The following is a 16,385-nucleotide window of genomic DNA, read 5'->3' as shown; positions in this document are numbered from 1 at the left end:
CTCGTCCTTTTTTAAGCCGACCGTGCGGCAGGGCCGTCCTCATCCAAACTCGCCGTCCACATCTATCATTCTTTGCCCCCTCGTCGCTGGCAAACCCTAACCACCACAACCACAACGAGATGGGCCTCTTCTCCGGCGCCAGCAGCAGCAAGGCCAAGGGCAAGTCCCCCGCCACCCCTTTCCCCTCAGAGTTTCTCCCGCCTCTGCCGGCGCTGGCGCCTCGCCGGCAGAGGCAGCGCGTGAACATGCCAGTGCACCAGGTGGAGTGGCACTGGCACCACCCCCAGCCCCTGCTGTATCCCGACGTGACGCTGTCGCACGACTGGCATCTGGATCCAGATAAGATCCCAGTGCCGGCGGCGCCGCGGTCAGCTCGTGCTCACGCGGAGGAGGTACGGCGCCGGCGGGCGCTACTGACGCCGGAGCAGCGCCGTGACCCCGCCTACGCAATCGACTCGCCCAACTGTGCGAGGTGGTTCGCCTTCGAGCACGAGGAGGCGAGGCGCGCGAGGTCGACCGGAGGTCGCCGCCACCGGCGCTCGCCGTCCGCGAGGAGGACCAGACGACCCTTGCGGCCGTCTACCGGGAGAGCGAGGAGGACGAGCGGCGCAGGGCGGAGGCGGAAGAGGAGGCTCGGTACGAGGCGGCAATGGCGCAGGCCCTTGCCCTCTCCGCGGCGGGCGACAACGTGGTGCCGCCGATGGTCCCGCCGTCCCCCATCAAGCCGGAGCCGGAGCGGGAGCCGTCCCCCATCGAGCGCTACTCCTGGACGGGAGTAGTGCGCGAGTGCGTACGCGCGCCGCCGGTCTGGATGGGAGCGACGTCGGCGCAGGAGCAGGCGTAACTCGAGCACTGGCGCAAGATCAGGGTGGCCGAGGAGCGCCGCGACGGCGAGTACCTCGAGATGCTCGAGCGCGACCTCAAGAAGGAGCAGCGCGAGGCCGGGGAGGAGGCGCGCCAGGCCGCGGCTGCACAGGCGGCCACACCCCCCCCCCCCCCCGCGTCGGCACTGCCTGCGCCGGCACAACCCGACATGACGGCACTCTGGAACACGGCGTTCGCCTGGGCCGGGCCGGCGCCGACGCTCATCGACCTCACGGACCCCGAGGACGACGACGACGACGCCTAAGGCAGCGCGCCACCTCGTAGTTTAGGTTGTTTTTATTTTTTTTAAATGCAAATGTGGACGCGTGGACTTTCGCCGGTCTTCGTGGCCGGTTTTAATGTTTAATTAATGTTGTTTCTTTTTTTTAATATGCATGTATTCATTTTTTTGCGCCATCAAAATGGGTTCAGGCCTGTGTTGGATGCACGTGTCGACCCAAATGTGGAAGCAGACATCCTTATCCGTCTGGCCGACCCAAACAGACAAAAAGCGGACGAAATCGCCGTCCGTTTAGGTCGGCCCGTTGGAGTTGCTCTTAGACTTGCATTGTAATTTCATACTCCAAACATTGGAAGCCAAAACAAAGTTCATTTTTCATTGTGAACAAACAAAGGGGTAGCAGTATAAATTTAGGTGCAGCACACTTGCCAGGGGCTGGGTAGGGGCCGGCGGCGGTCGTAGTCCGCCGAGAGCCCGAAAACACCGTGGTCTGGCCTGGCCGTGTGGATCCATCCATCAATCCATCCACCCGAGGCGAGGGCGAGACGGAGATATCCCGTGTGCGTCCCGCTGTTCGCTTCTCCCGCATCCCGATAGCACCAGCAAGCAAAACCCCCCTCCCCTCTCCATCCAGTTCCCCCTCCCCCTCCCCCGCCCGCCGTCCCATGGCGTCTCTCCTCCGCACGGCCGCCGCGCTCGCGCCCCCACCGTCGTCCGCCCGGGAGACGCGGCGGCCGTCGTGCGCCGCCTCCCTCGCCTGCTCCCGGCGCGCGCCGGCGAGTCCGCTGCGCGCTCCGCCTCTGCCCGGGCCATGGCGATTGGGGCCCGATGAGGCCGCGCGTACGGCCACTCAGGTGAGGCGTGGCGTCTCCACCCTCAGTGCTTCATCTGTAGCGTTCGTAGATTGTGTCGTTTCTTTCATATTTTTCAGTGGATATGCAGTAAATTTTATCTTAGGAAGATGTATGTATTATTAGATTTCTGATGATGTATCGTCTCTGTTGAAAATTGGATGTCGGAGTTGGAATTTTGTTCTGGGCACGCACAATTTGCGCAGTAGTACCATCCTGTCTGTCTTGAAAGTGATTATATGACCATCATCTGCTTTGCACTAACATCAGTGGCACAGCCAAAGTCATTTCCCGCTAGAGTTGCTTGTTCAGACATTTGTAATTGAAGATCTCATTTTCCTAAAAGCCTAATGGCTTTAGATGCAAAACCTTTTGAACATGGGTTGTTGGGTGCAAATTGCAAAGTGTAGTATCTCTTTTTCAGTTGGACAGCTGCTGCCATATGCTGTTGTCTGTGTCATTCTTGAGTGGCCTTGGTAGGAACCTTGGAACTTTAAAGTGTGATATTTGCTTTTCAGTTGTTTTATGTTCAGTTGAACAGGTGCTGCCATATGCTATTCTGTGTATTGTTTTGACTTTTGAGTGGCCTTGGTGGGCATCTTTGAACTGCTATATGCCATAAGACCTGAATAGGAATCTTTGAATGGTTTATTCTTGACGAGTAGGAATCTCTGGAATACCGTATGTAAGTCCAGTAATGACGAAAACATTTTAGATGTGCCGGACACATCCCTGTGCTTCATATCTGACATGAATAGACGAGTATAATCAATTCCGACCATTGTGCATGAGAGTAAACCATAAATCTTAGATATTGCTCTACTTATTTGATGTCAGTATGCTGTAATATATTTGGTTTTCACTAATGATTTACTGCCAGGGGCTGTTTTTATTGTGCTCGTATAGTTTCTCTGCCGATACATGAGAAGAGATGGGCATGAAGGTGATGGGAGAACGCAAGGACAAGACGAACCTAGTATGTTTGGGCCAGATGATGACGATGGTGCAAAGATTCCTACTCAGGTGGAGACTCTTGTTAGAGGCACTGCAATAGTTGATGCTCCAGAATACAAGCCGCTCCCAGATCTCGATTACCTTCAGGTGCCTTGTACTGTTCTATTTTCATTTTATTAAGTTAACTTTTGTGCCCATTAGCCTCTAAGCTTGTCTGGGATCACCGCATATTCCATGCAGTTCATCAATCTTTAGTTAAATATGTGTATCAATACATTATTCGTTGGTTTATACTATGGGTTAATCTCACTTTATTGGTAATAATACAGGAATTACTGGCTATTCAGCAGCAAGGACCCCGATCAATAGGTTTCTTTGGTACCCGCAACATGGGGTATATGCATCAACAACTTATTGAGATCTTGAGTTATGCCATGGTCATAACAGTATGTCACTGTGCTATATGTTATTATTGTTCATTACAATTTGATTCCTCCACACCTCTAGTTAATGTTTACATGTTAATTGCAGAAAAATCATATATTCACATCTGGTGCTTCTGGGACTAACGCAGCTGTTATTAGGGGTGCTTTGAGAGCTGAGAAGCCAGAATTGCTTACCGTAATTTTGCCTCAAAGTCTAAAGAAGCAACCTCCTGAAAGCCAAGAGCTATTATCCAAAGTAAGAATATGTGGTATTTCAGTTCTGTATAGGTCATTTCTAGTTTATTTTTGTTCCATAACTTTACTAAGAACCCTAAATAGTAAATACACCACCTTTCTTTTTAGATTATATTTTCTACTCACGCCAACTTGTGATTGTATATGTCTAGATTGCTCATCACAATCTCATGTGTCCAAAACCAAATTATGGAAAAATTCATTATGTGAGAATTCCACATAAAATTGAATAACATGAATTCATAAGCTGAACCCCTCAATCAACTTGCGAATGAACTGTGTCTATTGGACCTAATTCATGGTCAAAGATGATAATCAACAACTGATTCAATGGCTTGTATTATGACTTGTGAAGTTTCAGGCTCCCATTATCACCTGATATGTCCATTATGAACAATCTTAGAAATGCATTCATTTATTCTATTCTCATTCAGACATTGGATTTTTAATCTTCATCGTACAATAGAAGCAAGTGAGGGGAAAAAGCCTGCCGTGCCCTTCCTCCTTGATCTTGTTGCCTCTGCCACATCCCCTCTCAAAGCTCCTCTTTCAGGCTCTGGGCTCATTTTTGGTTAGCCTCGGGAACTAGAGTGAAGGGATCACGAATGATCTTCAAAAGCCAGATCTTGATCTGGACACCCTAGGATTTAGACTCCTGGATCTACTACTCCCCACCTTCTCCGCCCACTTAAACGAACTAGTGTGGTTAAGGTATCCCAATCTCCTGTCCATGGGTGGTAGCCATCTTCAGACTGTTTGCTGGTAACCCTTGGAGTTGCTGGTGCAAACCCCACTGTCAGACATCTGAGCCAAGGAGGTGGTGCTATGCTGGAGAATATGTGCTTCATCGTCTACTCCACCAGTGGGGATGATATAGTTTACTTCCCCAAGCCCAAATACCAGTCTGTAGCATTTCCATTTCAGGGTCCTTTGGTGTCCTGTGCTGAAATTTTTCTAACCTGTCCAGGTTCCAGAGAGATCTCAATCTTCTGAGGCCATCTTTCCTTAAAAAGTATAACTGTTTGCTGGTAACCCTTGGAGTTGCTGGTGCAAACCCCACTGTCAGACATCTGAGCCAAGGAGGTGGTGCTATGCTGGAGAATATGTGCTTCATCGTCTACTCCACCAGTGGGGATGATATAGTTTACTTCCCCAAGCCCAAATACCAGTCTGTAGCATTTCCATTTCAGGGTCCTTTGGTGTCCTGTGCTGAAATTTTTCTAACCTGTCCAGGTTCCAGAGAGATCTCAATCTTCTGAGGCCATCTTTCCTTAAAAAGTATAACTGTTTGCTGGTAACCCTTGGAGTTGCTGGTGCAAACCCCACTGTCAGACATCTGAGCCAAGGAGGTGGTGCTATGCTGGAGAATATGTGCTTCATCGTCTACTCCACCAGTGGGGATGATATAGTTTACTTCCCCAAGCCCAAATACCAGTCTGTAGCATTTCCATTTCAGGGTCCTTTGGTGTCCTGTGCTGAAATTTTTCTAACCTGTCCAGGTTCCAGAGAGATCTCAATCTTCTGAGGCCATCTTTCCTTAAAAAGTATAACTGTTTGCTGGTAACCCTTGGAGTTGCTGGTGCAAACCCCACTGTCAGACATCTGAGCCAAGGAGGTGGTGCTATGCTGGAGAATATGTGCTTCATCGTCTACTCCACCAGTGGGGATGATATAGTTTACTTCCCCAAGCCCAAATACCAGTCTGTAGCATTTCCATTTCAGGGTCCTTTGGTGTCCTGTGCTGAAATTTTTCTAACCTGTCCAGGTTCCAGAGAGATCTCAATCTTCTGAGGCCATCTTTCCTTAAAAAGTATAAACTAACAACACTATGTTTATTGACCGAGTAGTATCTTATCTGGTGATTTGAGTTAACAAACAAAACTGCATAACTAAAATTGTAGGGATTCCTGAGGCACCACCAGGGGAGTGTGGCGTTGCAAAGACCTGGCTCCATGGGGCTCGTTTTGCAAAAAATAATAAATAAATAAATATATATAGAAGTTTAAAAAAATTCAATTTTTTCCTACAAATACATATGCATATTCTTCAAGTATGTAGAAAATTTTATCAACTAATTTTATTATTTGCATGCTACACAAAAAAGACAAATACCTGACACAGATACTACAAAGAAAAAAGCCTATTTTAATCTGTGTATTTGTCTTTTTTGTGTACATCACATATGAATATATATGTCCATGAAATTTTATGCATGTATGCTACAAGTATATGTCTACATGAAAACATTTTTTCAGATTTTTTCGAGATGCGGAAAAGGTATTTCTGCTGAAAAAGAAAATCAAGAGCTCAATGGAGCTCGGCCTGTGCAGGCACTTTTCGACCACCAGGGCTCCTATAGGATTCTTGGCAACTTACGAGATCAGTACTGTAACATGTGTTAATTTGAACAAAGTGCCTCGCAGAAATTATTTCTTATCCTGCTTTAGCTTGCAAAGCTGATTCTGTTTTCAGGTGGTACATTGGATATGTTTCAGTGACATTCTGTTAATTTTTAGGTACAAAACTTGATTGAGAAACCTCAGTATGACCATTTACCACTAATTGAGGCTAGCAGGTTTGTTAGCTTTCTGTTCAAATTGCTTTCAGTTCTAGTGTTATGCATTTTGCGTTCCAATTTCAACAACATTTACGTATTATTTTGCTTTTAAATATTAAATAGTACTCCCTCCATCCCATAATATAAGAGTGTTTTTTACACTACACTAGTGTAAACAACGCTCTTATATTATGGGACGGAGGGAGTAACATAGTGTTTGGGCTCACTTTATGTTGTTGCTATGTCTGAGTAGTTTCATCACAGTCGATTTGTCACACTTGATATTACCACTCTTAATAAAACATATATCATGATTTTTGTGTTAGCCTATTTTTATTTGAGAGAACTGCTTTAGATTACGTTTCTCTTGTGCCATCACATTATAAAAACAACTCTTATGATTTTTCAGGTTATGCAACATGGACATCATCTCGAAGGTCCAACAGGTGATATGCTTTGCGTTTCATGACAGCAGGCTGCTGATGGAGACCTGCCAGGAGGCAAAGAACATGCGGAAGATCGTAACGCTCTTCTACTTGGATTAGCTAGCACCTCGGGGCGCTTCTCCCCTTTTTGTCCGTAGGCCGGTGAACGGGATGCTGTCATTCCTGTATACACTAAAGCTCTGGAGTAGGTTCAGGTTTGGGGCATAACAGTGCGTCTTCGGGCATTTTGCCCATTATTCAAATTCTTGGTAGAAACCAAATAAGCTTGTCGATATGTCTAGTCTGTCAGTAAAGAAAATAATTCAAGTTCTTATTATTAGTAATTTCAAAGGCTACAGTATTGAAAAAACTGTTTCCACCCTCAATCAAAAAGAAAAAGGAAAAACTGTTTCCGAAGGCTGAGTTGACGACTTATTCAACAATGTCAGTCAGAGGGCTGCCAAACCTGTTCAAAGCTACTACCTCTGTTCCTAAATGCAAGGTGTTTTTGCAGTTCAACTGAACTGCAACCTCGAACGGAGGTAGTAGTATATAATTTCAGATGTTTTGGGATCTCTGATGCATTTCACTCAATGCGAAATCAGTATTATTAGTACATGTGAAAAGCATATGTGGTTGAAAAGTGAAAACAATGCAAAACCAATCTTTTACATGCGTAAAGCACACCTTGCTGCAAACAATGCAAAGCCAACCCTTTTATATGAGAAAGGGTGTCTACAATGGTTTAAGCACGCTGTGATCCAAAAAGTGACAGAGCTGTACTTGGAGAAGAGCAAAAAAAAAAAAGGTGCTGCTACCACAGCATCAAACCGGCAAGCCTATAAACACCACTCCAATTTACAGCATTCAGTATGCATCAGATCCTTCTGCTGCGAAAACCTAATATGGTAGGCGCTGAAACTGTTAATATAGTCAGCACTGAAACTGTCAAAGCAGCTCGAGGCCGGCCGGTCAGTCGTCGCAAGCTTAAGCTTAGACCATGTAGACGCCCTCGTCGGGGTCGTCGCTGCCGATGAGCACCAGCCCCTCGACGAGCACGGGGAACATGCACCTCGCCGGCTGGCAGCCGGTGGCCACCACGCCGTCCGGCGCGTCGACGACGTCGAAGGCGTGGTGCCTCTTCAGCACGCCGATCACGCTCGCCGTGTCTCCCTCCCTGATGAACCTGTCAAGAAAAAAGCAAAAAGCTGGTTGCAGTTTTGCTGAACATGTGACTTACATTGTTGTGCTCTGAAACTGAGCCACCAAGACCCTTACCCTTCTTCGACGCGCACGGCGCCGTCGCAGGACACGCCGGTGCTCGCCGCCCAGCTCTTGAGGCTCCGTGACGCGCCCTTGCCCTTGCCGTCGCCGCCGTCGAAGCTGATGGTTTTCCGGTTGATCATCCAGGTGATCTTGGCGCCTTCTCCGGCGCGCACGTAGAACCTCCTCCCGGTGTTCCTGTCGGAGATGTAGAAGTTCGTCGACCGCGCCTGCCAGGGTCAAAAGACATACCGTCAACACCTGAGTGCACTTGTTCAGGCAGTGGGTTTATGAGGGTGGTAGAGCCTGACTGACTGACCTCGGAGTGCCGGAGCTGCCACCGGGAGCAGCAGCAGGCCCACGCCCACCCACGGCGGCCGTACATCCGGACCGACGTGAAGACGCACCGGGCGGCGTCGTGGAAGCAGGCCCCCACGGGCACCCGGCCGCAGGTCACTTGCTGCAATGCAAAGCACCACACGGCGTCAGGCCATGTCAGAGAATAAGCTTTCAGTAACCACACGCACACTGACACGGTGTAATCTTTCGCAGATCATTGTTGCTTGCAGAGATAATTAGCGACGCATGCAGTGCCTTGGTGAAGCAAAAGTGGTCTGGTAGCTTGTGCTCCACCAGAGGTAATGCATGGCAGGGAAGCCATTGACCACCACATGTTGCTTGAACCCGTTTTTGACAGCCTCTGACGCTTACCATATGCAAGCAAAGCAGCTCCAGCAGTTTGGACTGCCGGGTTAGATTGGCATATGCGTCGCTTGCTGCCGAGCTAAGCTTCAGCAGACGCCTCTGAAAGCTGAATTCTGGCACGCTCGAGCTATATTCGATTACGATTGGCATAAGCAATTAAATCGGCATGCAAATTCTTGCTAAACAAGTGAAGAAACGGTGTCTGATCATTGATCAACGTAGCGATAATGAGTATTGCACGTGAGCAAAACAGAGAGGTATGAGGCGCGGCGGCTCACCCCGGTGATCTTGACGAGCTCGCCGATGGGCATGTCCCCCTGCTCGAACACCGTGTCGGGGGACAGCCGGAAGAACCGCTCCGCCTCCGCCGCGCACCGCAGAAAGTTCCAGGAGAGCACGGCCGCGGCTGCCGCCACCGCGCCGCCCGCAGCCGCGAGCGCCTCCCACCGGCGCCACGCCACGAGGAAGAACAGCCCGGCGCCGACCCCGGCCGCGGCGGCCACGAGCACCAGCACGTAGCACGCGAACGGGACCGCGAGCTTCGTGCTCCCGCGCGCCACGACGGGCGCCGCCTCCTCCATGGCGGCCGCGCGCCTCCGGCTCGCCTTCCTCCACGACCCTCCGCGAGCCGGCGACGGCGAAGGCGCGGCGGGAGGCGACGGGCCCACGAGGAGGCCAGAGTGCGAGAGCTGCGACAGCGGCCCGGACGCCGACGGCGACGGGGCAGGCCGGGGCGGCAGCGGCAGGTGCCCGGAGCTGCGGCGCGAGGAGGAGGCCGGGGACGGCGCCTGCGACTGCCACGACGAGGAGGCGACGTCGAACATCCGGCCCAGCTCGCCGGACCGCGACAGGTCCCCGCCGGTGTACGGCGGCGTGGCCACCGACCCCGACGACAGCTGCCGCTCCCGCTTCCTGTCCGGCGCCCGGCCGGACACGTACATGCCGCTCCCTATCTGATGCATCTCGACCCCTCCCTCCGTCCCTCCTCCGGCCGCCCCTCGTGACGCACGCCTGGCCGCCGCGAGCAAAAGCGATCAAGCTGGCTAGCTCGAGTAGTGGAAGCAGCACAAAGAAGAAGATGAAGGTGACGACGACGGCGACGGCGTGATGTGAGGGCGAAGGCTAGCTGCCGCTACGTCTTTAGCATGTCGTGATCGACCGGGCTATCGGGAACAGGGCGGCAAAGGACCGATCGACGCAACGGTGCGCTGCACTGGGCGCTAAGCAAGTTTTTATTCGGCCTGCTGCGCGCGTGTTCGTTGCGTGGTCGCGAATTAATTCGAGGTCGGCCGGCGTGACCGCTCCGGGCACTATCGATCGGTCGGAGCAAAACCGTTAGTTAGCTCAGCTTGGACCTAGTGGCTTTCGCTTTGCATCTGATCTGGACATCTCGGGCAGCTAATGGAGCGTGAGCGAGCAATACGGACGGAAGGTGGCGGTGATGCTGAGGAACCACGCGCTCTTTTGGCCGGCAACACGAGCGTACGTGGCGGGCGCTTAGGCGCGCGTGGTAGATCTATATATACGGACAAGAGACGTCATTATATTCTGCAAATTTCTGCCGGCGCGTGTATCTTCCATTTCTGCCGGAGCAAACCGTTGTTGTATTTTCATGACGAACATAGCACATTTTTTTTCTGGATTAGTCTTAGTTATATCTGGCCATCTGTCGGGCCGGGCCGGGCTTCGGCCCGAGGCAAAAAACCTAGGCCCAAGCCTGGCCCGGGCCCCTTCCCTAAAATGTAAAAAAGCCAAGCCCAGGCCCGGCCAATGTGTTCTTCAGGCTAAAAAATCAGGCCCAAGCCCACCATGGGCAAGACCGGGCCGGGTCAGATCGGGCTTTTTCGGGCTGGATATCCCATGACCAGGTATAGTAGTCTTAGTAATATATAGTACAAAGGAGAAGGACAAACATATTTTGTTTGTTAAGCACTCAATTGCACCTCACAACTTAGTGTTCAACCTAATGCTTTTATCAAATGTGTGGAATTTAGTTTATATCACTACTTTTGCCTACTAAGTGTGCTCCCCCACATAAAAATTATATCATTTCGTCAATGTACCATAAATAATTAACCTTTGTTGTCTGGATTACTGGACATAACAAAACAACAATCGGATACTTTCACGACGCGCCACGCTTGTGTGGCAATCCAAACAAACATTTTGTTGGACATATTAGCAATTTTCCTATATTGATTTAATCCATAGTTAAACATATGAGCATGTACGAAACATAGAATAAGAACATCTATGATAACAACACACGATCCTACTGTTCAGATATGGTTGTTGCGAAACATGTCCATTAATGACTCGTAATTGATTAAAAATTAATTTTCCATTTTGAACAAGCTCGAATAGCATGTGGAAGAGAATCCATTATATGTTGTTATCAACTCTCCTCCAAAACCGGTGTGGTAATGAACTTCCCACCATGTCTTGAAATCCCACATGGGATTGAGATTTTCCAGAAATTATTTCTTATATGGCCCTAGAGCCCATCTATAATTCAACACATTCTTCCATATGTTCACTGATTTAAATAAATGGAACATTATTTCATGGCAAAGTAGCAACACATTAATGTGAAGGATTGAGAATTGTGAATCATGAACAACTTGTTACGGTCATGTGATTGAGACCAGGGTTGAGATAGAACACCTAGAGGTCGTGCCGTTGGAAAGATGTAGTAACAACCAACGTTGATGACCCGAGCTTCAAAGTTGTCCCTGTTTAGCAGCTTGTCCTTAGCGCGGAAGATGAAGATTGAGGATATTGTGAATAAGATGAAGGTCCATATTAGTTTCTTATGGACATTTTGTGCCGAGGAGATGAAGAACGAGTATAATAGGCCAAATGCATTTTTGCTCTTAGTCGAAACCACCCCATGGGTTTTGCCCCTACTTTTTAGCTTTGCTCAGTTTTGCCCTTAGATTTGTCTCTAAGGCCGTTCAAGTGCCCTTTGACCATTTGACCAATACTTTGAAAATTCATAAAAAATCATATGAACTCATAGAAATGCAAATAAGATACGAAAATGTTCAGAAAAGCATTACCTTTATGTGCATGTCATTTGCATTCAGGAAAAAAGTACTGTTTAAACTACATGAGGTTGTTAATGTCATCAACATTGCGAAACATAAAAAGGTATATGCTTTTTCATGAATAAAAATGACATGAAAATATAGGTGATGTTTTTTTGAACATTTTGATATCTTATTTGCATTTTTCCGAGTTCATATACTTGTTATGAATTTTCAATGTAATGGTCAAAGTCGTTTGAAAATCCATAACAAAATTCATATGAACTTGAAAAATGCAAATAAGATATTAGAATGTTCAGAAAACATGCCTATATTTGCATTCCATTTTTATTAATGAATAAGTATTTTTATACCTTTTTATGTTTAAGAATGTTAATAACATTAATAACCTGAAGTAGTTTAAACAATACTTCTTTCCTGAATGCAATTGACATGCACATAAAGGTAATGTCTTTCTTAACATTTTGATATCTTATTTGTATATTTATGAGTTCTCATGAGTTTGTCATGAATTTGCAAAGTATTGGCCAAATGGTTAAAGGGCACACAAATGACTTGAGAAAAAAAATCTAAGGGCAAAATCGAGCAGAGCTGAAAAGTAAGGGAAAAACCCACAGGCTGGCACAATGCTACTTGTGAGCTATGTTGGGATTTTCCTCGAAGAGGAAGGATAAAGCAATATAGTAGCAGATAGTATTTCCCTTAGTAAAGAACCAAGGTTATAGAACCAATAGGAGATTCACGAAAACAACTGGCGACATTACCTACACACAAGAGCAAATACTTGCACCTAACGCGAGCAAGAGGGTTGTCAATCCCCTTGTACTCGTTAGTTGCAAGGATCAAATCTGATAGTAGGTGATAGATAAGTTGTAAAGTAAAATAAAAGTAAATAAATTGCATCAAGGTATTTTTGGTTTTTGTAATATGATTAAAATAGACTCGGAGCCATAGTTTTCACTAGAGGCTTCTCTCTCATAAAAATGACATACATTGGGTAGACAAATTACTGTTGGGCAATTGATAGAAACGCGCATAGTTATGACGTTATTCATGGCATGATCATGTACATTGTCATTACGTCCATGACAAGTTGGTTGACTCCTGCCTGCATCTACTACTATTACTCCACCAATCGATCACTATCTAGCATGCATCTATGGTATTAAGTTCGTGACAAACAGAGTAACGCTTTAAGAAAGATGACATAATGTGGACATAATAAAACCGAGCAATATGATTGAACCCTATCATTTTCTCCTTAGTAGCAACAATACAAATACGTGTCTCGCTACCCCTTCTGTTACGAGGTGAGGATACCGCAAGATTGAACTTACTACTATGCACCACTCCAGCTGAAGATAAATCAGTCTAGTTGGCCAAACCAAACGGATAGATCCGAGAGAATTACATAGCTATAACAATCACACACAATAAAGTTCAAAAAAAACTCAATCACTTTTAGTGAATAATCTGGTCATCAACCCACAATTAATTGGATCCCAACAAACACACCGCAAAAGAAGATTACATCGAATAGAGCTTCGAGGAGAACATTGTATTGAAGATCGAAGAGAGAGAAGAAGCCATCTAGCTAATCACTACAGACCTGTAGGTCTGTGCTAAAGTACTCACAAATCATCGAAGGTGCAGCAAGGTTGATGTAGAAGCCCACTGTGTTCGATTCCCCCTCCGATAGAGTACCAGCAGAGGCCTCCAGATGGAACCGCGGAAGAACATAGGCTTGCGATGGCGGAATAATTGTTTTGGGATTAATGGGAATTTATAGAAGTGAAACTAGGTCAAATGGAGTTGCGAGAGGCCCACAAGCTCAGGTGGTGCGCCCCCTAGGGGCGCACCGTTTGAGCTTGTGGCCCTCTCGTAAGTCCTCTGGACTCCTCTCGAAGCTTCTACGATCCTTTCTGGTCCAGAAAAAATCACCGTAAAGTTTCATCGTGTTTGGACTTCGTTCGGTACTATTTTTCTATGAAACAATAAAATAGGCAAAACAGGAACTGGCACTAGGCACTGAGTTAATTGGTTTGTTCCAAAAAATGATATAAAATTGTATATAAAGCATACAAGATTTATAATAAAATAACATGAAACAATAAAAAATATATAGATGCATTGGAGACATATCATACAACTAGGGGCAAAAGTGTATTTGTACCTAATAATTAATGGAGAATACAAAAGAGTTGATTATGGGAAAGATGAACAATGACAACATGCATGAATTTTGAAATTCTAACGGTGCTGGTAGCTAGCGATGAGGGATCCACTGTCCATTGGTGTTTCAAGATTGGTGCCCAGGATTCCTTTATTTTTGCAATATGAACGAGATAAATGGAGAAATATGGAGGTGGACCCCACCATCACCAAGGTATTTATGCCTAGGACCCGCATGTGCTCTTGTTCCATCTCTCTCACTCTCTCCGAAGGCGGCAACAAAGTGCGAGTGGGCGAAGCATGAGCCAACGTGGTGCACCTACGCCGACCATGGGTGGATTTGCTTTCCCCGACCATGACTTGGTCGACATGAAATACCCATTTTCCTTGGCAGGTTGGATACACCTTCTCCAGCCACGACCATATTTGGGGTCGCTGATTCTAGCCACCATCGCCATGCACTGGCGAGCTCCCTCTTTCTCTAGCTTGGTCGATGATAACCCACAAGTATATGGGTTCGCAACAGTTTTCGAGGGTAGAGTATTCAACCCAAATTTATAGATTCGACACAAGGGGAGCCAAAGAATACTTGCAAGTATTAGCAGCTGAGTTGTCGATTCAACCGCACCTGAAGATTAATTATCTACAACATCGTGATCAGTAGCAAAGTAATATGATAGTTTTGATAATAGTAGCACCAACAATGGTAACGATAACGGTGATAGCAGTAGTTTTGTAACAAGTGCAACAGTAACGATAGCAGTAGTGACTTAGCAAGAACAATATAAGATAAATTCGTAGGCATTGGGTCGGTAATTTGTTGGATGATATTCATCATGTGACAGTCATAACAAAGGGCGATACGACACTAGCTCCAGTTCATAAATATAATGTAGGCATGTATTCCGTAAATAGTCATACGTGCTTATGGAAAGAACTTGCATGACATCTTTTGTCCTACCCTTCCGTGGATACTAGGGATCAAGCCCTAACAGAACTAACTAGATTACATGATGAATCTCATCCAAATCCTCACCGACTAGCGAGCCTACGAAGGAATTACTCACTCCCGGTGGGGAGCATCATGGAATTGGCGATGGAGAAGGGTTGGTGATGACGAAGATCGAATATCCCCCTCTCTAGAGCCCCAAACGGACTCCAGATCTGGCCTCCCGATGAAGAACAGGAGGTGACGGTGGCTTCATCTCGTGAAACGTGATAATTCTTTCTCCCTAATTTTTTCTGAAAAAAATGTGATTTTATAGCGTGGGTTTCAGGGTCTGCGGGGCCACCAAGTGGGGACAACCCACCTGGGCGCACCTGGAGGGGGGTGCGCCCTGGTGGGTTGTGCCCACCCAGGTGCCCCCCTTCGGTGGTTCTTGGCTCCAGAAATTCTCATATATTGCATAAAAAATCCTTGCAAAGTTTCGTTCCATTCAGAGAACTTTTATTTCTGCACAAAAACAACACCATGGTAGTTCTGGTGAAAACAGCGTCAGTCCGGGGTTAGTTTCATTCAAATCATGCAAATTAGAGTCCAAAACAAGAGGAAAAGCGTTAGGAAAAGTAGATACGTTGGAGACGTATCAACTCCCCCAAGCTTAAACCTTTGCTTGTCCTCAAGCAATTCAGTTGATAAACTGAAAGTGAAAAAGAAAAACTTTTACGAACTCTTTTGCTCTTGTTTGCATAAATAAGCTTAAACAACACCTAGGTTTTCAGCCAATATTATAACTAACCATGCCGACAAGAACTCTTAAAGATTATATTAATTCATATCAATGACATAATCAGCTAGCGAGCAATATTAAGATATCTCAAACAACAACACGTTATCAAAACAACCATGATATAATATGACAATAGTGGTATCTCGCTAGCCCTTTCTGAGACGGCAAAACATAAATGCAGAGCACCTCCAGAGTTCAAGCAACTACTAAACATTGTAATTCATGGTAAAAGATCCAGTCATGATGCACCCAACATTAGCTACACACAATGCATCAGCATGACAGCAGTGCTCTCAGGTTCTGGCGCTTATTTTAGAAGGTGATGACACAACATAAAACTAAATAGAAAGTCCCTTCGCAGAGGGAAGCAGTGATTTGCAGCGGTGCCAGAGCTCAAGTTTTTAAAACAGAGGTAAATGATATTTTGGAAAATGCACCCTTCTTGTTTACTTCACGACCATCAGTTATCAATATCTTCCATGCTAAGCATGCTAGTGGCGGTTCCCAAGCGATAAAAGTAAAGGTTTACTCCCCCTCCACCAACAATCACACTCCATGGCTTGTCCGAAACAACGGGTGCCGTCCATACCAACAATAGTCCCAAGGGAGTTTTGTTTAATTATTTGCAATTTGAGTTCGGGACTGGGAATCCATATTACCGCCCTTTTCTCGTGCGATGGTGAGTGAATAAACACTCATCCTGAGAATAACCCGCTTAGCATGGAAGATACCGACTACCTCCTGTCGTTCCATGAACGATCCAGGCACACAAAAGGATATTTATTTGAGGTTTTTAGAGATGGCACATGCAAATTTACTTAGGACGGCAGGGTAATACCGCATATAGGTAGGTATGATGGACTCATCTGGAATAACTTGGGTTCAAGGTTTTGATG

General features: G+C 46.7%; 2 protein-coding genes across 2 annotated transcripts; one reads left to right on the top strand and one right to left on the bottom strand.

Annotated features, from left to right (window-relative positions):
* Window positions 1-1,605: 1,605 nt before the first annotated feature.
* On the top strand, window positions 1,606-6,916 carry LOC125518966. The gene is made up of 6 exons (XM_048683860.1): window positions 1,606-1,959; window positions 2,863-3,057; window positions 3,240-3,356; window positions 3,442-3,591; window positions 6,107-6,165; window positions 6,557-6,916. The coding sequence occupies exons 1-6, from the start codon at window positions 1,771-1,773 to the stop codon at window positions 6,690-6,692; spliced, it is 846 nt and encodes a 281-aa protein (XP_048539817.1). The 5' UTR covers window positions 1,606-1,770; the 3' UTR covers window positions 6,693-6,916.
* Window positions 6,917-7,203: 287 nt separating this feature from the next.
* Window positions 7,204-9,862, bottom strand: LOC125518965 (uncharacterized membrane protein At1g16860-like). Its single transcript, XM_048683859.1, has 4 exons — window positions 8,819-9,862; window positions 8,155-8,295; window positions 7,851-8,065; window positions 7,204-7,758 (listed from the first exon to the last, which is right to left on the bottom strand). Exons 1-4 carry the CDS (start codon window positions 9,500-9,502, stop codon window positions 7,566-7,568), a joined length of 1,233 nt encoding a protein of 410 aa, XP_048539816.1. The 5' UTR covers window positions 9,503-9,862; the 3' UTR covers window positions 7,204-7,565.
* Between the last annotated feature and the right edge of the window lie 6,523 nt (window positions 9,863-16,385).

This window comes from Triticum urartu, chromosome 7, assembly GCF_003073215.2.
Source record: "Triticum urartu cultivar G1812 chromosome 7, Tu2.1, whole genome shotgun sequence".
NCBI classification, from domain to species: Eukaryota; Viridiplantae; Streptophyta; class Magnoliopsida; order Poales; family Poaceae; genus Triticum; species Triticum urartu.
This window is presented reverse-complemented; position numbering and strand designations above follow the sequence as displayed.